At 37.7% G+C, this 25,874-nt stretch overlaps 1 protein-coding gene across 1 annotated transcript in view; it reads left to right on the plus strand.

Moving 5' to 3' along the window:
• The window catches only part of LOC108675940, a 28,053-nt gene extending 2,577 nt beyond the window's left edge, over positions 1–25,476 (plus strand). The window contains exons 3-19 of the mRNA XM_047884959.1: positions 1,860–2,040; positions 2,741–2,920; positions 5,415–5,534; positions 6,513–6,581; positions 8,434–8,651; positions 9,788–9,991; positions 10,557–10,645; positions 14,878–15,024; positions 16,647–16,716; positions 18,518–18,622; positions 19,581–19,769; positions 20,542–20,738; positions 21,302–21,456; positions 23,116–23,300; positions 24,174–24,255; positions 24,550–24,659; positions 25,109–25,476. Coding sequence (XP_047740915.1) covers positions 1,860–2,040; positions 2,741–2,920; positions 5,415–5,534; positions 6,513–6,581; positions 8,434–8,651; positions 9,788–9,991; positions 10,557–10,645; positions 14,878–15,024; positions 16,647–16,716; positions 18,518–18,622; positions 19,581–19,769; positions 20,542–20,738; positions 21,302–21,456; positions 23,116–23,300; positions 24,174–24,255; positions 24,550–24,659; positions 25,109–25,189 — 2,382 coding nt within the window. The 3' untranslated portion in view covers positions 25,190–25,476. The remainder of the gene's footprint in view (positions 1–1,859; positions 2,041–2,740; positions 2,921–5,414; positions 5,535–6,512; positions 6,582–8,433; positions 8,652–9,787; positions 9,992–10,556; positions 10,646–14,877; positions 15,025–16,646; positions 16,717–18,517; positions 18,623–19,580; positions 19,770–20,541; positions 20,739–21,301; positions 21,457–23,115; positions 23,301–24,173; positions 24,256–24,549; positions 24,660–25,108) is intronic.
• The last annotated feature ends 398 nt before the right edge of the window (positions 25,477–25,874 follow it).

The following is a 25,874-nucleotide window of genomic DNA, read 5'->3' on the forward strand; positions in this document are numbered from 1 at the left end:
TATGTTTTAGAACTTAAAACCCAAAAATTGGACTCTTAATCCAAAAACAAAGTTTTGGTTTTTTTCAACCACATTTTAATGCTTATGTATTTAAATATAAAATACTTGATAGATACTAGCACATATATATATATATATATATATATATATATGTATTTTTTTAATTAAGTGATATTGCAATTGTTCACTTGTTTGAAGTCGATATCGTTCGAATTTTTCAAATTTATGCATCAGAAAATATGATATCTACGAATAAAACTCTACGCTGCATTTCTACAACATCAAGAATGCAGCTAACAATGATTATATAATTTGACCAAGGCTTCTGAATACCGCTATTCATGACAGTGCTTCAGGAGCCATTTTGGAATTACGAAATTTTGGAGACACACGTAGCCGTAGAATAGATGATGAAGAAATATTATAGTACTCATTGGAGCAATTCGTCAGCAAAAGAAGCCTTTTAGGTTTGATTGCAAACTTTTAGCGTCTTATGGACCATCGTTTTGACCATTGAGCTAATGATAAAAGATTGAAGTTCATTGAAGAAAGCCAAGAAAACGGGGCATATGTTCCTTTGGGTCCTCACATGTGCCTCCCATAAAGTATAAGGGAGGTTTTAAGCGTCGTGAATGGCTGATCAGTCTGGAACCTAATTCCATGCAAACGAAAAATAATTTTACTGGCCTTTGCTTATCCACTTCTTGCATTAGGCAATATCATATGCTTGAATTCTTCACAGGCATGTCGACAACAAAACAAATTTTCTATTTGCAGTGGATTAACCCCTAAACATTTGTTTATTTACGTTACCTGCAGAATACTTCCTGTACAGCAAGCGAGAATTCAACTCATCATATAACACCAAGAGAAATCAATGGAAACTCTTATAATAAAACTATGCACTTTTTGCTTAGTGTGGGTCACCTATACCCACTCAGGCCCAGTAAAAAGGGGTATTATTGCTACGTACGTGCAGACAGTATATCACCATTTGGAGAATATTACACATTAATTTTTCTCAGTGCATTGGTGCGGAATATGATCCAATCGCTAACTTTATTCATCTAAAATGAACGATGTTTAAATAAGCCTTATACACTGTACAGGTTGGTCTGCTACAATTAATGTAACATGCGATGTAACATTTGCTTTGAATGCTCCCAGAACTGCGACACCAATTGCTTGCTTCTCGCCAATTTGACCTCGCTGCTGCCGGGCATCCTAATAAAATAGCGGAATGCATTTTGGTTATTTTCTAAATAAATTTGTTCTGTAGTTAAGCATTGCCTAATATATTATTTAGCTGAAGATACATACAATTTGGCAAATTTTTGAGCACCAGAAATGAAGGCGACTTTCACTGGTCAAACGAAACTGTGAGTTAAGCGCTTATCAAAATTTAGATGAATTTCATGCAAGTTAATTGAGCCGAAGCTAGCATGACTTATCTTCTGGTTCATGCTTGGCTTTCCACTGTAAGCCAGATTAAAGATGTACAGTCAGAGCTATTAAAATAGCTGAAAACTTTTTCAAAACGCCCAAAAAATTTTTTCAACCCTGCTAAGCGAACGTCAAAGTAGAATTTTTTATACCAAATACGCATTGAAGTACGCATGAAAGTCGGAAACGAGATTGAGGAACTTGATACAGGCGCGTATTCATCAGTAAAAATTGCATGGGGAGTCAGTGGCATTATATGTATATACTGTCAAAATTTTCAGTGTGCTTGGAAGTATCGTTTCCCTTCTATTAGTCACAGATATTCCTCAACGAATTTTGTCACAATCAAATACAATCGAATTGTTTTGACGAGCTCCAATTGAATTTTTCGTCCCTCACATCCCGTCTATCACCAGACAGGAACTACGAACACAAGCTCCAAAGACCAGCTTACCCTCGACGCTTCAAAGCTCAATTCCTTCAATCAGGATCCTTCCCTCGCCGCCCCTCAATCAAATCCGATCTCGGATTCGAGTTTTCCGTCAACCTTCAGCGCTGAAAATTCTTCTAATCAAGAGAATCATGTGGACAATTCAGGTTAGTTTTGTTTGATGGTTGAGCATTCAAGCTTTTGCGGCCGCGGTCTTGACAGATCCGCCAATTACGATTTTCTTTCATTCATCTGCACTACTCATAACCTTGACAATTATTTGACTTTTGGCACGCGTTTTCTTGAATGTAATTAAGAAAGCACTCTTGTACTCCTGTAGGTCATTGATGAGCGAACTTCAGAGAAGTCATTTAAGAAAGCACTCCTGTACTCCTGTAGGTCATTGATGAGCGTAGGAAAACAGAAGATTGATTAGTCTGTTTCAAATTAACTTGGCAAAGCGAAAGAATTTTTCCATCACAACCACGACTATTTTTTTAGAATAATAGGTACACTGCATTGTAATTTTAATTTTAAAATATCAATTTTCGTCATAATTATGTATTAATGTGATCAATGTGCGTTGACAGCGCGTTGATGAGTTAATAAGGAATTCGAACTGAACTCATGAACGATAACCAAGCAGTTGCTTTATATTTGCACTTGGTAAATATCAATAAAATTAATAACAAGCGGAATGAATTATTCATAATTGCACAATTTATTGTAGCTTCAGTCTCAATTTTAATCGGATTATTTTTTTCTCGCATTTCAACTTACAATAAAAATTGATAGAAAAATCTCGATTATTTAGATTTTTTTAATAAACCCAATAGTTTGTAATGAATGTCAACACGATACCTCCAGATGCTCGGTCATCGTCCGCCCATTGCGTCGAGACTAACCAGGCAGGAACCATGAATGTTACACCGCAGTTCCAGCTGCTGAACGTGTCTAATGGCAGCTTGCTTCTAAACCTGCTGCTGAGATCAAAGAATGTCAATAAAGAACTGCTTCATCTTACTTCCGGGGATAAGAAGGCTTCAGGTAAGCATTTATTAATTCAATTTATTTCCATCATATCTCTAATGAAATTGTAGCAGTCATGACCAGTTAGAAAATGAATTTTCGATCCATAAATGTCAATACAAAACAACTGCTTCATCTTACTTACTGCTGGATAAAATATCTTCAGGTAATTAATTGTTAATTTAATTTACTTCCATCTTATCTCTAATGAAATTGTAGCAGTCATGACCAATTAGAAAATGAATTTTCGATTGTACGAAGTTTCACTTATGGAGAACCAGTCTATTCTTAAAAAATAATTGAGCGTTAAGGTGACCAAACATAGAAACAGTCATACACGGTTACCATTATGTTAGCACTTACAATGTTTCCACCAAATATCATGCAGTTTATGCATGAGATCGTATCATGCATGGACGTTGGTATATATATACAAGGCAGCAAGCATTGCATTCTCTTGGTAGCTTAGTGCCATACTGATTGCGTTTGCATTCCTTGACAGAAACGTTTTAGTTGAAACAGAAATCAATTTGCTTGAGGCGATCAATCAGCCTGCCGACAGCAGTGCTAGAAAGCGACCTGTTATATATTTACGGAAAATATTATAACTAACCGTCAAAATTTGTTATTGAGTCAGCGAAGCATCTATTACTACTAGACAGCTTGATGCTTGCAAGAGAATGTATGTATTTTAGCCTAGCTAAATGATATGGTCGTCACGGGCCTTACGTTTCTTCCAAGTCATTTGAGTTGTAAAAGGTTTTTACCGAACAAAACATCACATTTGAACAGTTAAACAGCAATGATTGAAATTAGCCATATTGTTTCAAAAATACACGCTATTTTAAGTGCTACTCTTGTCTTCATGTACAGCGTGCACACTACAGTGGCAGTAAGCTAAACTCGGCGAGTGTGTTCGGGGCGACCGTGTAGGTTCAATGGCTCATGACAGCTCATTTCTGGAGCAAATATTTACAACCGAAATCAATAGTTCTTTTCTTGTATTTTTTACCTTAAAATTGAAGGTAAATAATAATTAAGTACGCCTGAAGGTAAATAAGTCTAAGTAAATGAGTAAAAATTAAAAAGTCTATTGAGTATTTAAAGATGTATTATCGTATACGCGATTTTTATTTCAGTCTATTAGAATATGTTGTGTCGCAGAATACCGACTTTCATTAAATAATCAAAATTTTATGGATTGAAATACAATTATTCAAGAAATATTTTCAAATGAAAATACTTAATTGCAACCAAAATGGGTATTATAATAAGTGTCTTTAGAGAAGTGTAGAAAACGACAAAAAAAAACATGCTTCTTTTCTATTCAGGAATTGAAGTGAAATTCCTATTTTGAGCGCCAGCGAAAGTTTTACTAAAGCCAAATTAACAGTATTGTTTCATAAACATGTTCATACGCAGCGAAATGAGACACTGAAAAGGCTTTTGGGGAGAATGAGTTTTTTTTTGCGACATGGATCTTTGTTGATTCCAATCGATTAAAACCTAATTAGTAAATGTTAATTGCGGTGTGTAATTGATTAGTAATTAGTAACTGCGGTTCGCTTCGTCAATGTGATTTAAACCATTTCCAGAAGCATTTGTTGTTTAACATTGCGAGATCATGTCAAATACATTTTCATGTTTGATTCACATTAACCATGTAGCGTCGTAATGAGCTGCTAGCAACCAGAAAATTTGTCAAAAGCAGCGATCTACATCAACTGTGGACTGTGATCATTTACTAATGTAGCGGGACAACTATGATCCATACAACGACGTTACTTATAGGTCTCTGCCTGCGGGCCCTAACGTACGAGGATTAATTAAAACAATTCAGCGAATTTCCAAAGGCCACAAAGTAAATTTTAATAAGTTAGAGAATCCGCGGCCACGACGCAGGACTATAAACTAAATGCATACCAGTTTGTAAGTACAGACATTAAGTACAAATATTTATAGACATTGCAAAAAATGGTTTATCACGCAAAAATGGTTGCCTACTCGCTATCAGCTGCTTCCAGAGAAAATTAGCTATGCATACTTCTTCTTTGCAGTCTTTGTTAGAAAGGTGCGGCGGCTGAGGAAAACTACTAGCGTTTAAAGCGCAGCCAAGGCTGGCGCGCTACACTAACACCTATAGCGAAGATCTCTCTAGTGTCAATTAAACCGTCAATTAACGTATCATTAAATTATCTGAAGCACGAAATCATCTGAAATCATTGCCTACTATTAATATCACCTTCCCTGTAAGCAAATTTAATTGGAGTTACCGATCTTTTTACCGATCTATGTACCGGGTACAGTCTAAATTTAAAATAATTTTGTCGGTAGAGTGCTTCCTCAGCCACATGGGCCTATCGAAGTCACTTGGTCACAACGTCCAGCTATAAAGAATCTGACATCCACCACTGATACTTTCTCCACTTCTAACTTTTACAATGTCATTCCTACGAAAATAAGTCAATTATAAGTTAATAATAATTCAGGCAATAAAGTTTTTCTATCACAGGATCGTGCAAAAGCAAGAAGGTGGCGGCGTATGGGTCGTGGCCATCGCCCATCACTAGCGACGTGGCTGTCAAGGCCAGGAATGAAGTCATTGAACCGCCCCGTGTGGACCGAGCTACAGGTCAACGAGTAGATTTTTAGCGCATTTTCTCATTTATGGAAAAAATGCACAATTGTGCTCGCCATGACCGTCTGTCCGCCCGTCTGTCTGTCTGTCCGTCCATCTGTCTGTCTGTCTGTCTGTCTGTCTGTCCGTCCGTCGTCTGTCCGTCCGTCTGTCTGTCCATCCGTCTGTCTGTCCTTCTGTCTGTCTGTCTATCTATCCGTCCGTCTGTCAGTCCGTCTGTCTGTCTGTCCGTCCGTCTGTCTGTCTGTCTGTCTGTCTGTCTGTCTGTCCGTCCGTCCGTCTGTCTGTCCGTCCGTCTATCTGTCCGTCCGTGACTTCACGTTTTCGTCGACGTGAAAATGCGCTCCCTGTCACTCACTGCAGTGAGTACTGAGTTATATTTTTTCTGCTACTTCCTTGCCTAATTTGACAAGCGAATACAATATACGCGTAATATGAGCGAGGCATAAGGCTATTTGACTATGGATTTAATGAAGCAGATACCAGCATATTTCATTATTTATAAAATGTAGTTTAACGATTTCAAAATTGGTACGGTTTAAATTCTGTCTGCTTGATCTTTTGTAACCTTGCGTTCTTAGCCCAATATTACTCCGATAAATAAATAAATTGTTTACTAATTGATTTTAAAGTTGGTTCGTTATTTCATCCTTTCTCGTGCCTTTTTTCTGGCAAGACACCAAAAGATTTGTGTTTTTTTTTGTTAAAGTTACTACTCTTCAATTGCAGTAATTATACTTTTCTGTCAGTGAAGTAATTTCTTGTCATTTTAGTCAATATTTCATTTCAATAGTCCATCAATTTCGTTTAGTTCACTAGAGATCCGAATACATGCGATTACATTTTGATTATATCTCATACTTCCTATTTTCATAGGAACACTTAAGACCGCTTTAATGCTCTAGCTATCAATTTATTATTAGGAATAATGAATTTTGTTTTTATTAAATCATATCAATTTGAAACTTGCAGGCCACGTGTTTTGGGTCGAGGAGGTCAGTTCTGAAGACGGTCACGGAGTGCTCTTTCAGTACAACGTTGGTGAGATTTTTTTTACCTTCATAAATATGTTTTGCTGTAGTTAAAAAAAAATTTAAAAAAAATTAGTTAAAATTTCAGACAAAAAGTAAGAAATTTCTGTTAGTTTGATGTTTCCGTTCATGTTCGAAAAACTTCAGCTTTTTTGATTCAGCAAAATTGATTGAAAGTATCTCCAATGGAACAATCAATTTACTATGCTATAAATGATTACTTTCACTGTTTTTATTCTGAAATTTTAAATTCTTAAACTAGGTTTTCGTAATTTGAAATTAACTTTTCGAATTTTTGAAAACAAAATGTTAAAACATTGTTTAAGTCAACCTTCTCGAATGCTCTTAGCGAGGAAAAATAACAAGGCTTTTTACATGAAGCAAAATTCCAAAATTTTTGTAATTTTTTATTGTGGAGGTTCGGTAGATGTAATTCTAGTGACGGTTCTCATAGTTAGATGAATTTGAGATCGTTTCGCTTACTAAAAATTTAAATCATATTCTGTCAATTTCTCGACGGCTATTCCGTTTTTATGGAGCCTAAATTTGAGAACGGCCATTCGCATGTTTTTATGACTTATGCAGTATTAATAACAATTTCAATATTACATTTCAATTTTTAAATATTTCAATATCTCAAATATTTCAACATTTCCAACATTTAAATATTTCAAATGTTTCAAGATATCAAATATTTCTATATTTTGAATTTCGATATTTCAATTTCAAATTACAGTAACAATTCCTATCGCGATTATTCAGAAAAGTCATTTATGGCAGCAAGATGTACCAAGCCGACACCAGAAATTTCACAAAAATCTTAATGATGTAATGAATATTCCTGCTTGTTCTATGCTCGCTTAAAATTTCTCATGAAATTGGTTACATTCTAGAGGACCGTCAAGAAGTTATTTCTTAGCTCGAAAAAGCTTTCATCTCTTATATTCGCAACTAAAAAAGGATCAGCGTTTGGTGAAATTGAAACAGAAATCGAGAGCTAAGTTGGTGCGCGCGTAATTGCTATTCTCAGCTGTGAGCTTTGGTCTTGAGAACATCAAACCTCAGGGAACATGAAAGCTTGCTTCACTCACGCCTGTTGCTGCGAGTATAGACCACACCACAAGCAATAATATTTCAAGAAATTTATTTTCGGCCTAAATGATAGTTTAAACTTGAGATAATTTCACTGGAGTAAGCAAAAAGCAAATTACAAAGTAATAACATTTTAATTGATTTAGATGTTATTTTGAAACCAACTAAATTTTTAACATCCTGCTTTCGCATCCTAAAGTACGTCTCTGCATGTATCGTTCAATTTGCTGAAGTCACGAATTAAACGGAAACGGATGTTAACTTTGCTTACGCCATTTAAAGATCTTCCTATGATGATTGTGTTTTGCTATTTTTGTTTAATAAATTATCCAGGTAATCAGAAGTTTTTCATTCAGTTAATGAGAAGTTTTTCATCAAGGTAATCAGACGTTTTTCATCCAGATAATCAGAAGTTTTTCATCCAAGCAATTAGAAGTTTTTCATCCAGGTAATCAGAAGTTTTTCATCACGGTAATTAGAAGTTTTTCATCCAGGTAATCAGAAGTTTTTCATACAGGTAATCAGGAGTTATTCATCCAGGTATTCAGAAGTTTTTCATCCAGGTAATCAGAAGTTTTTCATCAAGGTAATTAGAAGTTTTTCATCCAGGTAATCAGAAGTTTTTCATCCAGGTAATCAGAAGTTTTTCATCCAGGTAATCAGAAGTTTTTCATCCAGGTAATCAAAAGTTTTTCATCCAGGTAATCAAAAGTTTTTCATCCAGGTAATCAAAAGTTTTTCATCCAGGTAATCAAAAGTTTTTCATCCAGATAATCAGAAAATCGTTCGATGGACGAACACGACTGTTGACGTTCGTAGCCGCGTCTACGAGTACGGTGGAGGCTCGTTCCTCGTTTACAATAACACAGTCTTCTACGTATCCGGACACGACAACCAACTCTACCGACAGCACGGGCCTCTCTCCACGGCTGAGAAAATCTCCAACTCGCCCAAAAAACGATACGCTGACCTTACCTACTCTCCTAAAGTAAGAAAATCGCTTCAAGTTCAACTACACGCCATTTACCTTTTTAAATCGAGTATTGCTCTGTACGACGATTGATAAACAGTTTCATTGTCGTATGGGTCCCTTATTCAATTAAAGCACAATTCGCAGTCTGATTGAATATCTCTTACGTAGCTCACAGCAAAATATTTACTGCCTAGTCAAACTGACAATACATTGCGAATAAATTAAATTTATTTTACATTGTCTCGAATGACAGGGCACAGAGGAAGTCGAAATTAGAGGGATACAATAGTCTGCACAAATATTAATACCTAAATAATAATCAACAATAATAAACAATAATGCAGACGCGGCTTTCAAACATTCATACCGCATAATCATTGCTATAATCTGCTACATATCCCATGGTAATGCCTAAGCTTATTATCCTCTGCATAATTGGATGCCGATGATCCGTGAAGAGCGGCTCATCTGATGCCATTTGAACGGTTGCCTTTTGATGCCTTTTGAACTGCCGCCTTTTGATGTCATTTGTACTGTCGTCTTGTGGTGTCTTTTGCACGGAACCTTGTGATGTCATTTGTACGGTGGTCTTGTGATGTCTTTTGCACGGTCGTCTTGTGGTCATTTGTTCGGTTGACTTTTGATGTCATTTGTACGGTAAACTTTTGATGTCATTTGTACGGTCGCTCTGTGATGTCATTTGTACGGTTGACTTGTGAGGTCATTTGTACGGTAAACTTTTTATGTCATTTGTACGGTCGCTCTGTGATGTCATTCGTACGGTTGACTTGTGAGGTCATTTGTACGGTCACCTTGTGATGTCATATGTAAGATCGACCTGCAATGTCATTTGTACGGTCGCCTTGTGATGTCATTTGTACGGTCGCCTTGTGATGTCATTTGTACGGTCGCCTTGTGATGTCTTTTGTACTGTCGCATTGTAATGTCATTTGTACGGTCGCCTTATGATATCTTTAATTTGTACTGTCGCCACGTACTGTCATTTGTACGGTCGCCTTGTAATGTCTTTTGTACGGTCGCCTTGTGACGTCTTTTGTACTGTCGCATTGTAATGTCATTTGTACGGTCGCCTTGTGACGTCTTTTGTACTGTCGCATTGTAATGTCATTTTTACGGTCGCCTTCGTGCAGACGCAGCGCTTGTACTGCGTATACGAAGACCACGGCCCCGTGGAGGGCGGCCGCGCTAAGGAGCCCCGGCACGGCATTGCGGTGTTCGACCTGCTGGCGGGCAAGGAGCGCGACATGTTCTCCCACGCGGACTTTTTCGCCGCGCCGCGGGTCACGGAGGACGGCACAAAGCTCGTTTGGATCCAGTGGAATCATCCCGATATGGTGAGCCCAGCTGAACTCATTAGTTGTTTGATTTAGATGCATGATTACAATATATTAAAATGGTTAAAACTATCAAAGCTTCTGAAAGAAGAAATAGTGTATACCTAAGTGTATACTTTTTTTTCAAGCGAATTTTTATGGCGGCGATTATTCGAGAAATTACTGCATTATGTAGCCCATTTCGAACACACATGAACGTAGTAACCATTGCCTCGATTTTTCGGTCATTAATCGAGCTGATTTGTTTCGGCGCTGCCCTGCATGATGAACATTTTTGATAATATGGACAGCGGTATCAATGTTTTTAAGTTAGTATTTTTTTATTTACACAATTATTAATTATTGCATATGAATTGTTATAGCTCGGTAATATTAGTTACCGATCATATTTCTTCCAAGGTTTTCCATAATATGGAGCTATATGGATAATGTATCCAAATTTCTGCCAATGAAATAATGTAGAAAATAGAGGTTAGTTTGATTATATTTATATTTGCACCCGTAAATATTTGCTACAATTTACAATTTGGTTCGTTGATGATGGACAAAACAAATTTCATGACAGCCGTGGGACAACACGAGGCTGTACGCTGGCACCCTCAGCCAGGAAGTTCTCGTTGATATCAACGTGGAAATCTACCTCCAGCACAACAGGTTAGTGTTCGCTTATTAGCTCACACACGTTGATCGTTCGTGATTTTAATCATCCAGAGCTAGACTGGACAGATGGATCCTCTCCAAGGGAAGAGAATCACCCAGCATCCTTGTTCATGGAGTCTATGAGAGACTCCTTCCTAGTCCAGCAAGTTACCGAGCCAACCCATTATAGAAGTAAACAGTCTCCCAATATTCTAGACCTGGTTTATTCTAGAATAAATCAATGTTAGATGAGCTTCGTCACGAGGCTCCATTGGGCAAAACCATCACAAATCATTGTTTTTCAGTCTAAGGTGCTGTACAGAAAAGACACTTCGAAAGCGTGAGCGTTTGAATTTTGCGAAAGGCGACTATGATAAACGTGAAGCAGTGAATGCAGTGAATATTTTGAACTGTATTAAGGATATGAATGTGGCTGAGTCATTGTCATTTTTCAAAGACACGGTTATGTCTGCAGTTGATGCGTGTGTACCTAAAATTAAGCTTGGTGGAGCCAAAAAAACTCAGTGGATGAACAGTACAGTTCTAGCTAAGCTGAAAACAAAGAAGGAAGCCTACCAGCGTTATTTACAGACTCGTAGCGATGCTGACTTTAACCTATACGCAAGAGCTCGAAATCAAGCTAAAGAAAGCTGTCGCACCGCAGTAAAAACCATTAAAAAAATATTTCTAAAAATGCAAAAAAGAAGCCGAAAGCATTCTTATTGTACGCTAGCTCGAAGTGCAAGATAAAGGACGGTATTTCTGATTTGAAAGTAGAGAAACGAAAGATATCCTCTGATGAGGGCAAAGCTAATGTTCTTAATCAGTTTTTCAGCAGCGTATTCACTGAAAGGACTTGAACAGTATTACAGCTATTGAGGAGCGCAGAGTCGGCTCTAAATTAACAAGTTTCGAAATACAAAAAAAAGAGGTTCTCAAGCGCCTTATAGCTGTAAATCCAAACAAGTCATGTGGACCAGACGGCTTCCACCCCAGATTGCTCAAAGAGTTAGCAACTGTCCTAGCCGGCCCTGTGACGTAATTTTTTCGAAAAACTTTGAACTAAAGGCTCTTGCCGGCTGACTGGAAAGAAGCTCAAGTGACACCATTATTCAAAAAAGGTGACAAAAGCTGCCCGGGCAGCTATCGATCTGTCAGTTTGACAAGTGTCGTTTGCAAGGTAATGGAATCTGTTGTGAGGGATCGATTGATAGATCATTTGACTGTTAATAATCTCCTATCAGACTGTCAACATGGCTTTATTGCCGGGAGATCCTGCACCACTAACCTCTTGTCGACTCTGAACGAATGGACCCGCCTGCTGGACGAAAGGGAGCCAGTAGATGCAGTGTACCTCGATTTTGCCAAGGCATTTGACAGTGTCCCACATGGGCGGCTGTTGCGTAAATTGAAGTCTTTAGGAATTGAGATTAATGTACTCAAATGGATCCGAAATTTTCTAGTAGGGAGACAACAACGTGTCAGTATTAATGGGTCCCTATCAGATTGGGCTTCAGTGCGCAGCGGCGTGCCACAAGGAAGCGTTCTCGGGCCTGTTTTATTCGTTGCTTTTATAAACGATCTGCCAGAAGCTGTGTCTAGCGTGTGCTCAATGTATGCTGACGACACAAAAATTTATAATGCAGTGAAGAATACGGAGCAAAAAGTACAGTTGTAAGGTGATCGTGACAAGCTGGTTAACAGGGCTGATAAGTGGCATCTGCGTTTCAATGCCGACAAATATAAAGTAATCCACCTTGGCAAGAATACTGAACAGCAAGATTACACTATGAGAAGACACGGTTGCAACGACAGAGCGATGATGTCGAAGTCGACAATGGAAAAAGATTTAGAAGTTAATATCGACAATGAGTTGAAAATTTCTAAGCATATTGAAGGTCAAGTTAATAAAGCCAATAAACGACTAGGACTCATCAAAAGCTCTTTCGAGTTCCTAAAAGCAGAAGCGATGAAGCAGTTGTTTGTTGCTGTCATGCGCCCGAACCTAGAGTTTGGAAACGTCGTGTGGTCATAGAAACTGAAAAAGGACAAAAATTGAATAGTGAGTGTTCAAAGACGTGCAACAAGGATGTTTCGGGCTTGAAAGGCAAGTCCCATGAGGAAAGATTAAAGATTATGAAGCTTCCAAGCCTCAGTTATCGACGTCTGCATGGGGAACTCATTGAAGCATACAAGTATAATCATGGCTTATACAAGGTCCCAGAAGGATTACTAGAATTCGAAACAAGAACCAACACCAGGGGCAACGGCTATAAACTAAAAAAACAGCGTTGGAACACATCCATGCGACAACATTTCTTCTCGCTTCGAGTCACCGACATGTGGAACAGCCTACCTGATAGCTTCGTTGACGCTCCGAGTATGAACGCCTTCAAAAACAGACTAGACGAAGCTATGCAGGAGCATATGTTTAGTCTTAATATGCCTAGCAAATTACGGACCAGGCAATAAGTCCAGCAGCTATATCAATCAATGGTCAGTTATGGAAAGATCAGGTTCCAAAGGCCGGATCGCTTGTGAATCAAGTCACGAAAAATTCTAGAATCGGCAACAGGCCGTGGGCCTATTTCTTCAGTTCCGACAATTCTATTCTATTATAATTTGTGGTTTTCCTTGGTATTCGATATCAGTATAATAATTTTGCAGAATTATTTACTTTTATTCTCTTCAATATACCGGATGGGAATAACATTCAATGTAAAGAACATTATTTGTCAATCAATAATGCCTAATTATTATCGATGGAGAGAAGCAATTACCTTTTTATAAAGGTAACTGTGCAACCAGAATAATCCGGAGTCCAGGGAGATTTGATTATTATTCCCTATAGTTAAATGTCTATTTAAAAAATTCTAGAAATAGGATATTCAGTAGGATATTTTCTTCACCTGAATTCACGCTCTGAACACAGGAGAGGATAATGTATCATGGATATTATGGTTGGAGGATCTGATAGCTGGATAAAATAGCTGGATATAACAGCTGGATTTATGCAGAGGTGGGCAGTAGCGTGCTACATGTAGCGGCCGCTACATTTTCAGTAGCGGTAGCGGCGCTACATTTAAGCAGTTGTAGCGGTAGCGGTAGCGCCCGCTACATTTAGAGCATGTTGCGGTAGCGGCCGCTACATTTAAAAGTAGCGCTGCCCAACTCTGGATATATGTACACGTGTGCTATGGCTGTATAGCTGGTCGACGGCCGTAACTTCAGTACATTAAACTTGAAAAATTTTCCAGAATGTACACGCTTCCGGCAAAAAATATTTTTATTAAGTCAATCTAAATTTATTACCCGAAATGTAAAGTAATTTTCTAAAATATTAACACAAATTCTATCGATCAAATCTAGGTTCTGCATTTGCACTTACTCGAACAACACAATACAAGGTGCTATTAAAATGGTCTCGTTTAACTCCAGCTTCCATTTTACTTTCCTTCCTTCCCTTCCAATCTTGTCCTTCTCTTTCTCTCCAAATTTCAATTAAATGTCCTCCCATAAAAAATATTCCTGATAATCTATTAAGATCACTGAGCATAAACACTCAAGCCCAGGTGTAATCTATACGTTTAATCAATATAATAATTGGTCTTAATTTCACGGCTCGCTTATCGTAGCCTCTGTATATCGCAGATTCTTCAGGAGTATTCACCAAATATTCAAATGTGTGTATTCAAATATTCACCAAATATTCAAAATTGTGGAATAATAATAAGCGAAAATTGCCCGCTCGCTCATTGTTGGTTAAGGAAAGCCCGCACAGTTCACAGCCTTCATCCTTAATTGGTTTGTTAGATGAAAAAATCATGAAATTTAACGAACAAGTTAATTAGTTGGACATGTTTAAGATGTCAAACTCAATGCCATTGCTTTGCGCCGATTTTTGTTACCATATATTGACGCAACAAAACAAATTTCCATATGATACGAAACTTAAACATACATGATTTTTAGGAGTAGAAGAACTTATTATACCTGATATATTATATATTTATTATACCTGATTTATAGCCATAGATACAGATTATACAATGCCAATCCGCAATAAGAACTGACGAGTTTCGTGCAGCATGATGACCCCGAACTGGAACCAGCACCATGAGTTGCTGTACATCCACGACCTGAGTGGGCTGGTGGAACCTTTACATCGTTGATTTTTAGGAGTATTTATTTATAGCCAAAGATACAGATTATACAATACGCAATAAGAACTAACAAGTTTCGTGCAGCATGATGACCCCGAACTGGAACCAGCACCATGAGTTGCTGTACATCCACGACTTGAGTGGCTGGTGGAACCTTTACATCGTCAACAGACAGGGCGCTGAGGCCAACCTAACGCCTACGTCCAGGGAGGTCGGCTGGCCAAGCTGGATGTGAGTGGCTCTTACATCCTCTTCATCTATATATATTAATAAATTAATAGTCGTTTTCATCTAAATATGTTAATAGATTAATAGTTGTTTCCAAGCTTATTAAATACCGACAACTATCAGCAGCCATTTATTAATGCCTCTTCTGCTGTGATTAATATATAAAAGGATCTGTGCTAATGAACACATTGATATATAAGACTATTTGTGCTGATGAACACCTTGATATATAAAAGTATATGTGCTGATGAAAGCATTGATGTATAAAAGTATCTGTGCTGATGATCACATTGATATATGAAAGTATATGTGCTGATGAAAGCATTGATGTATAAAAGTATCTGTGCTGATGATCACATTGATATATGAAAGTATATGTGCTGATGAAAGCATTGATGTATAAAAGTATCTGTGATGATGAACACATTGATATATGTAAAAGTATCTGTGCTGATGAACGCATTGATATATAAAAGTATCTGTGCTGATGAACACATTGATATATAAAAGTATCTGTGCTGATGAACGCATTTCAGCACCGCGGGTAAATTTATAAAAAAAATTTGTAACTGCTGCAGAGATAAATAATTCTTTATTCGAGGTTACCAACGACAACCCGCACACTTCCATCATAATTGGAGCTCAAACATATAGCGCGCGCCACTTACGAAGCAATAAATGCATGAATTTCTCGGCAAACTGAAGTTAAAATGAATTCCCAAATAATATCGGCATTATATCAGTAAATTAATCACGAGCAATAAATACGTGTTAAGGTCAACTTTTTTAAATTAATAATAATGATATAACAATGACTAAAGACCAATCTTGCTGTATAAGACACAAGCTTCATCGCATTAGTGCAATTCAATTTTCGAGGTGCAATTAGAAAGAAAAGTGAACACAGATAATTTTTATTCCCATAAGTTATTGAACACAATTCTGTATCTCATTCAACATTTTTAGAATCAAACGGTAAGTTTCCAACTTTAAATTTTACAATATTTACTTTCCTATTGCTACTAACATAAAATTTAAATCTATTTTGTTATTCCGATTCAAATTCCTCACTTGCGATGTTCCAAAATGGCATCTTGCGAATACATTTTTCACTCGTTTCGTTTGACACGATTTCTTAAAAATAAATCATTTTTGTAGGAAAAATTATACAAAAACGTACTTAAAATTAAATTTTTGCTTATTGGTATGAGTGAGACTTAGTCCAAATATCTCTACAGTTTTTGCTCTTGTGTAGGTCATCTTGATCTAGTTGGGCCCGGCAAACGGGCTTTTCAGTGGTACGTCTGCGATCTTCTTGTATTGTGGGTAAGAAAGTGCGTCACAATTTGTACAATAAGACCCATTTGTTTGTGTGTTGTAACTCGTGCCCCAGTCGCACGGCTTTTTGGTGGTACGTCTGCGATCTTCTTTTGTTGTGGGTAAGAAAGTGCGTCACAATTTGTACAATAAGACCCATTTGTTTGTGTGTTGTAACTCGTGCCCCAGTCGCACGGCTTTTTGGTGGTACGTCTGCGATCTTCTTGTGTTGTGGGTAAGAAAGTGCGTCACAATTTGTACAATTATACCCATTTGTTTAAGTGTTGTAACTCGTACGCCGGTCGCAGGCTGGGCTGGCAGGCGTTCGACAGCAACCCCGTCATCGGCGCCCACGAGGTCGTCGTCATCGTGGGGCGGGTGAGCCTTCAGCAGCTCGTCCAGAGTACTGCTCTGTAGCTTCTTCTCCAGAGTGTTGCTCTGTAGCTTCTCCAGAGTGTTGCTCTGTAGCTTCTTCTCCAGAGTGTTGCTCTGTAGCTTCTCCAGAGTGTTGCTCTGTAGCTTCTTCTCCAGAGTGTTGCTCTGTAGCTTCTTCTGCAGGTTGCTGCTCAGTAACCCCATCAGTAACCCATTCAGTGACCCCTTCAGTGCCCCTTTAGTAACCCCTTCAGTAAACCTTCAGTAACACATGCCGGAACCAGTGCAGTAACCCTTTCAGTACCCCCATCAGCAACCCCTTCAGTAACCCTTTCAGTAACCCTTTCAGTAGCCCCATGCAGTAACCCCTTCAGTAACCCATGCAGTAATTTTTTTGTAACACCTTCAGTAACCCTTGCAGTAATCCTTTCAGTAACTCATTCAGTGGTAGCATGTGACATTTCAGTGATGCAATACAAACTACAAATATTATTTTCCCGTACCCTAGAGAGCTAAAATTGTTAGGAGTTACTTTCAATGTTAAGGAAGGCATAAAAAATAAACTATTTGCATGTAATGTTTCAAGGCAAGTGATTGCTCTGAATGATGCTACAAGTTAATTGCTCATTCGCATCTGCCATGCATTCAGTTAACCTTTATTACACCAGCCTTCTTTTTAATTTAATACTCCGCCAAAGAATAATATTTTAGTATAGAGATGCGGTGCTAAATTTCCTTTAATAGTTAACTTTATATTGTGTGGCTTTAGAAATTAATATTGCTCGATATATAAACATACATATAAGAATGAACTAACGTTGAAATAACAATTTAAACATTATTTATTAGCCAAGTACTATAGATTAATTTTTCTTCCAATGAGCCCTCTATTTGCTCACTAGCCTTTCAATATAACTAATTTACTTATAACTCAATGAAAGCACAATTTTATTTGTGAAAACTACGTGAAAGACAATTTAAATCCTTTAGCTTGTCTTACACCAGAATTTTAGTGCCGAACTACTAAATTTTATTTACGCCCAGTTATTCCACTATGGCATCTCTCCTACTTGACCAGTGAACGTGTCTGCTATGAAATGGCTTCAGGAGGGCCAGCGAAGAGTTTCACCGAATTATATATAAACTTTTCATCGTTAATTTTTCTAAATCATTTTGTGGCTGCTGCAGCGTTGCATCGCTTCGAGCGCCACAAACTTTTTCCATTGAAAAACAAACTTTCCGCAAAAATTCTGGATCTAAATTGAAAATGTTTTACCAGGGCAAATTTATGTTTCTGCAGTAAAGCCGAGTTCAGCGAATTCGTTAGGCGACCGAGCGAGATGTGTATTCAGTTGATTGCGCTCAAAGAAAATTCTTATTTATCTAATTATTAATTAGGCCATTGAATTATCAGGCAAAAATTATAGTTGCGATAAAGTGTACGACCACAAATAACGACGTACAAGACAGCAGTGATGTAGAAGCCGATTTGCTGGGCGGAAAATAATATTCGTCATCGATTTATTGTTGACTTTTCTTTAAACATTTGTCGTCGGACGTTGCTAATGTTTACTAAAGGTTTTTGCCGTTACCACCAGCGGTCACGTTATTTCTGCAGTATTTTCTGACATTTTTGACGGCATAGAAAACAGCATAAAATATTTAGGTCGAAAAGGAGTAGGTATAATATAGTCTTTACGAAATTTTTTTAAAGTTCACTTGATGAGGACGGCACTGTGGAGCACCCATGCTGCCATGAAATTTGTGTTGTGTTGATAAAATTCTACATTAATTAATTTCTTAGGAGCTACGAATTGTGAACACCAAAAGCTACGAGAGTCGGACTCTGGACACAGGCCACGGAGCCTTCTATTTATTAGGAGCAACCTACTCCAACGACGGGAAGAAGGTGAGGCACATAAATAAAGCCAATAATGATCTACTCCATGAGCCACATTATTACACTATACATGGCTAAAATTACATTATTCGCTCCATTTTCAATTTAAGTTTCGACATGCTCAAACATCAATAAATGCAAAAATGGTCATTTAAATTGAGATATGTGAATATGAATTAATCCATTCCAGTTACCCAGCTCATCCAGAAATTCAGTCTTCGAAAAAAGCCCGATTTTGACCGTCAAACTGCTCAATTTTCTCATAAGAATAGAAGAGAGGAACTCTACTAACGTTTCTGAACAATCATTCCGAATTTGCTCGCATATATTTGTTAAAGTTTATGTATTTATTTGTGAGCGAAGTCTGGCACCACATAAATACGCATATAGGTACTGTTCGGCCGGACACGTTTCGAAAATGATTTTCGTGTCAGAAAATTTACCTTTAATTTATTTTAATGACTGAAACATCTGACATCGAAAAAATGTTAAAACTTAAAAATTGATTTTGTTTTTTACCCCTGCAAAACTAATTTTAATTTGAAAATATGAAATTTCCTTCAAATGTTATCTTTAACAGCCCTAAAAGAAAATTCCGCGCTAAATGTGGGTTTGAATAGAATTATTTTCAAAATATTAATTGGATTCAGGATAATGGTGGAATCGGGATGACCGAATTCGGAATGGTGGGATTCAAAATGACGGAATTTTGTTGAACAAGATTTCAACATAGTCAGAGTTATTACAATCCGTACCCCACCTGGATAACCTGCACTTGACAAAGACTACAAATTCTTTGTAAATGTTTTCCATAGATTTACACCGTAGCAGGAGATGGTCACCGCGCTTTATCTGTAGTGGAAGTAGACGTAAACACAGGCGCTAGCAGACGCCTGGTGGACGATCCCTTGCCATTCTCTGATGAATTCGTTCAAAGACTACAAATTTTTGTAAATGTTTTCCACAGATTTACACCGTAGCAGGAGATGGTCGCCGCTCTTTATCTGTAGTAGAAGTAGACGTGAACACAGGCGCCAGCAGACGCCTAGTGGACGATCCCTTGCCGTTTTCTGATGAATTCATCAGCGTGCCTGCCCACGTTCAGTTCAACACAACGGACCGAATGACAGCCTACGGATATCTCTACCTGCCTCAGGTCAGATCCTCACACGGATATAAAATTCCTATTTCTCTCTGGACTTTGTACCCCACATTCAAACTCGTGGTAAAGAGTTTCATGTTTGGATTGAAATTAATGCTTCAGCATCGAAGTAAATGTTACTTTGTATTTTTGTTAATTAATTTGTTTTCGTAGTTTTATCAATGGGTCTTCCATTTACATACCACAATAGAATTGGACTAGGTATACGCTCCAGTCGTTTTCTGCATTAGAAACTAGACATTATAGCTCGGGATTTTGCAATTTCGAACTTGATTATTTATGAAATTACAGGTTTCAAGTTAGAATATGTAGGAAATTCCAGAGTTCAGCTTTAGAGTCATTTCAGTGCAGCCTTATTGAGCCGTCACTAAGATATTTTAAGCATTCAACGCTACGTCATAGAATGTTGTTATATTATTTTAAATAAAATGTGAAAAATAAAATAGAAGATGAAATTTTAATTAAAGTCATATTTAATTGACGGTCTCGGCCAAAATTGTAAGTTCAATATGAATTAACTTTTCATTGAGATGCTCATTGACATCTATTTTTGTTTTATAAGAAAACAAATAAAAAATTAAATTAAAATCAATTAACCTCGAAGTATCTTAATACAAGTCATCAATAAAGAAACCATAGGTCAACACTGTATTGCCAATAATTTTTGGATTCATACCCTAAAAAAATTTAGAGTCGCCCCAGCTTCTGGTATTCCAAATCAGAAGCTGCCACGTCTGTAAATTTTCACTGGGTATTGCGTGTCTAGAACGGCGAGTATGAAGGTCCGGCCGACGCTCGGCCGCCTCTGCTAGTTCACACACACGGAGGGCCGACCGCCTGCGCCAAGCCGGTGCTGAACCTCAACGTGCAGTTCTTCACGTCGCGTGGCTTCGCGCTGCTCGATGTCGACTACCGCGGCAGCACAGGTTACGGCACCCGTTACAGGAACCTGCTCAAGGGCAAGTGAGTAGGCAATTAAACTTAAGCATTTACCTAGTGAAACTACCGCGGCAGCACAGGTTACGGCACCCGTTACAGGAACCTCCTCAAGGGCAAGTGAGTAGGCAATTAAACTTGAACATTTACCCTAAAAAATTAGAGTCGCCCCAGCTTCTGGTAATCCAAATCAGAAGCTGCCGCGTCTGTAAATTTTCACTGGGTACCTAGTGAAAAAGTCGAACTTGTATAGACCCAAACAGACTCATTCATTGACAGACAGACGCATTCTTTGGCTTTTACTCCGTCAAAAGTTTCAGGTCAATGTGGTTTATTGGAATATATCACGGCAGAAGGATTGCGAATGCACAGGATGATCTACAAATGAAAATAAACTCGGACAGCAATATTATATTCTTGACTTCCTCGACATCATTAGTTGTCCATTATTTTCACAATTCTACGACTCTATCATATAGTTCATTATTCCGATAACATTATTCACCGACACTTCTGCTGGATCTAAAACTCCTGATGTATTTCATTTTAAATAAGAATAGTAATACTATTAAGTTTTTCTCGTGCTTAAGGTGGGGAGTTTACGACTTGGATGACGTGGTGGCTGGCGCTGAGCAGCTCATCAAGGATGACGTCGTGGACCCTAAGAATATCTTCATCGCAGGCCCCTCCGCTGGAGGCTACACCACAATTTCTGCCGTCACCTTCACCAACTTCTTCACCGCAGGTGCGGCACCCAAACTTTGCTGCCAGAGTTACGTTGGTCCTTAATGACGACCATTTACGACACGTACGTTGGGTTTTATTGACGGCAATTTACGACACGTACGTTGGGTTTTATTGACGGCAATTTACGACACGTACGTTGGGTTTTATTGACGGCAATTTACGACACGTACGTTGGTTTTTAATGACGACCATTTACGATACGTACGTTGCGTCTTAATGACGACCATTTACAACACTTTCGTCGATTCTTAAATACTTTTTACGACACCTACGTTAGTCCTTATTTAGTGACAACTATTTACAGAGCTTACGTTGGTTCTTAATGACGACCATTTACGACACGTACGTTGGTTCTCAATGACAACCATTTACGACACTTACGTTGGTTCTTAATGACGATCATTTATAACACTTATGTTGGTTCTTAATGACGACCGTTTACGAATCTTACGTTGGTTCATAATGATGATGGCTATTTTGCCGCTGCTTTACGCCTATAGGACCACACTCACAACTATACCATCTCTCAACCATCGTGCTGCCATACCGTAATTCCATCCGGATATGTGACAAATATGCGGAAATAACATAATATATTTTATCAGTACAATGATCTTTCAGCAGTCAGTTTTCATTCTATATGAGATTTTTTAAATCACGAGTGCATGCATTTGGCAACTGAGTTCAGTAAATAATAAACGCAATGCTGTTCGTTTGAATTACATGAATTTTATGAACTGCAATCTTCCTGTAAGTATCTACATGTATGAATTGAACGTGTCACCGGACGCCGGCCGCAACCTTTAAACTTGTCAGAATGATCAGGGGCCATACTTTCAAAACTCGCTTAGTGAACGTAAGTACTTACGCCCTATTTTCTTGTCTATGATTGGTGAATTTTGCTTGAAAGGCCGTCAATGATTGGCTGATGAACTTACGATCTCAGAGTTACGCCCAAACGTCGGTAACTATCTTGTAAAAAGTTAGATTGCACTTTATTGCACTAGGATTCCGTTCATTAAAACTTCGGTTAACACGGTAATACTTAGTTTTATTTCAGCATAGAAATAAAACTAACTTCAAAGGGATAAATAAAACTTCAAAGGGATACGTTTAAAGAATAACAGTACAAGCACGATGGACATTACACTGCTTGATGGAGCATACAGAGCACAGCCACACAAACTAGCGTTGGAGCACAAGATGGCTAGTGGAGCAACGGAGCGAGGTGAGTTCAGGTATGAACCTCACTGTATGGCTGGCGGGACACGACTGACTACCTGACTCACAGCCGCTCAGACCTGACCTTGCGCTACGTCGCTACCGCCCAAGTAAGGTCCGACATAAATGTTACTAAGGCGGCTACGCTAGATGTGGCTTTCGGTATGCCCACGAGATAAAATGAACACGGCCAATAGTGAACGAAGTTCATCGTTCACAAGCGTAACACAAAAGCTTGAATTCATCCATGCGGTGTTACAGGCGCCAGTTTCTATGGCGTCTCCGACCTGCGCGGCCTGAGCAAAGACACACACAAGTTCGCGCAATGCTCTTCGTTTGAATGACATGAATTTGATGAACTGCAATCGTCCTGTAAGTATCTACATATATGAATTAAATGTAACAAGAGCTTAAATTCATCCATGCGGTGTTACAGGCGCCAGTTTATACGGCATCTCCGACCTGCGAGGCCTGAGCAACGACACACACAAATTTGAGTCCCGCTACCTGGAGGGATTAGTTGGCGCTGTGTCTGGACCGCTCTACGAGGATCGCTCGGGCTTCTTCCATTCCGACAAGGTGGCCACACCCATCATATTCTTCCAGGGATCAGAAGACAAGGTGAGCATCGTTTGATAATAATAATAATAATATTAATATTTTATAATAATAATATTTAAATAAACATTATTATTAATAAATATAATATAACATAATAAATATTATCATAATAATATTTAATAATAATATAAATAAATAATAATTAATATTTAATAATAATAATAATATTTATTAATAATAATAATTTTTTTTAATATAATTATCATCGTACTTATTTTAATATACTTGTAATATGATTCCAAATTATTAGTTACTATTGACTTTTATTCCCATGAGAATATCCTCTAAGAGGCTTTCCTATGTATTTCCCTGATCCTGATTTCTATGAGTTAAGATCGAAAATGTTAAACGATCAAATAAAAAATTACGTATGACTTACTGGATCATCTTTGTAAGAAATATAAGTATATGAATTTACCTTCTATGTGTATAATAATTTGCATATGGTCGAAGATCCCTTACTATGCGGTTTAAAGTTTTAATAAATTAATAGTTGCAATGGTTAACTCAGTTTGTTTCGTAAAATGTTGAGTTGTGCTCAATATTTATTTATTTCAAATACGTGTTCAATTGAAAATATGTCGTCAGCGAAAATGTGTAATAAATAAGATGTCAAAGCTCGAAAATCGTGGATCACGCCTCTCAGTTCAAAATTAGAGTATAACGATTGGAGGCATTAATATATTTAATACTAACTTTTTATGAAACATCAATATCCAATGTATTCATATGTATACAAGAACATATTTATCACGCAGATGTGTTTAAAAATGCAATTGTCCTTATGATAGAACAATAAACTTTAATATTATTTTCTTAAACTTATACGTATGATAAGGCAAGAAACGTTTATGTTATTTCCTTAAACTCCAGATCGTGCCCGTTGATCAAGCGGAGAACATGTACAATGTCGTCAAGAAGAACGGAATACCTACTGCGTTTGTCTTGTATCAAGGTGAGGTTCATCCTAATGAGACTCAACATTTTGTCGTCGCTTCTTGTGATTTGGCGCAAGAAGAAATTTCATTAGTTTCGCGCTAATTCACAATAAGCACAAAACTAATGCAATTCTTTTTTATGTAAATCAGAGCTGAATGCCACATCCTTGAAAATTTTATACACTGAGTAATCAACACTGCAAATCGATGAGCACTTTGAGCTCAATTATCTTATGAGCTCATGATTCAGATTAACCAAGATTTACTCTCACGCGAGTAAACCTAAACGTTGTGTTGTAAAATCCCCGTAGGCGAGTACCACGGATTCGTGAAAGAAGCTAACCGCAAGCACGCGCTGGAAGCCGAAATTTTCTTTTTTTCGCGCATCGGGAACTTCACTCTCGCAGACGTCACGAGCAACGTGAGTGATATTGCACTAGCAACTTAATTGTCTATGAGATACCAGAAATGAATATTGTTCCTTTATTCAAACTTTGCATCAAACATTTGTGAACATTTTATTGTTTTTTAAACAGTTTATTATTCAAGTATGCCTGTAACATGTCTAAGCAGTGATTTATGATTGTTGCTTTAGTGAGAAGGCAAGAGTTTTATATTTTATATAATGTTTTCAATGTTTCATGATGTTGGACATGTTGAAATAGAATAGAGAAATTAATGCACCATGTGGTGCAGAATTGCGTAATCCGTTGTATATATTAGTTCAATAGGACAAGAAAATAGCACTTCAGAGTTTCGACGATGGAATCCTGACAATATTTTTTATTGTGCATGAGGAGAACGTATAGAGGACTTGACATGAATTGCATCAGAACGATCATTTGATTGATCTATCGTTCCATCCTGCAGATCACGATCGATAACCTCGATAATTGGAGAGGGAAAACAACACCCACGACTGAATCGTCGTTGACAACATCGCTTCTCTAACGCAAAAAAATACCTGCAAACGTTTAATGATCATGCAATGCTATAAATACACCAGAGGACGCGAGGACGATCAATGATTTATTTTAGCTCTGCACGTAAAGAATTCTATGACTTCGGATAAAACATTCATTTTTTCCAACTCGATAATATTAGAGATAAGAAAACATGCAACGCAGTGAACTCTAAGCAAAATGTCGCGCAATTGACCTCTTGAATTATAGTTAAATTTGTCCCATTGCTCGCGGGAAACTATGTATTATTGCAGAGAATAAATGAGTATGATAACATTATATTTAATTTCTCTAACCCCGATACAAAAAATGAACACAAGTTTAAACAACTCATCTGCTCTATCCTGCAATGATGCACATGGTCTGTTGTGGTGGAAGCTGCGACAAGCAAAAATTAATGAGAAAATACGCAGGCCTCCTGATATGACGGCGAAGATGTCAACAACCAATTAATGAATCCACCATATATATGTTCGAGTTCATGATGACACGACCTTTTGTTTTTATGACTCTGCGTTTGCCCTTCGGCCTTCAAGTAAACAAATTCTATTATCAAATATACTAATATGGTGCCAATGATTAAATATACCGAGCGGTAGTCGCTTAGAATGTATTTGAGAAAGTTGTAAGACCTGCACTTATTTAGTAGACAATTTGGCATAGAGGCCTACACT

This window comes from Hyalella azteca, unplaced genomic scaffold, assembly GCF_000764305.2.
Source record: "Hyalella azteca isolate HAZT.00-mixed unplaced genomic scaffold, Hazt_2.0.2 contig16605, whole genome shotgun sequence".
NCBI classification, from domain to species: Eukaryota; Metazoa; Arthropoda; class Malacostraca; order Amphipoda; family Hyalellidae; genus Hyalella; species Hyalella azteca.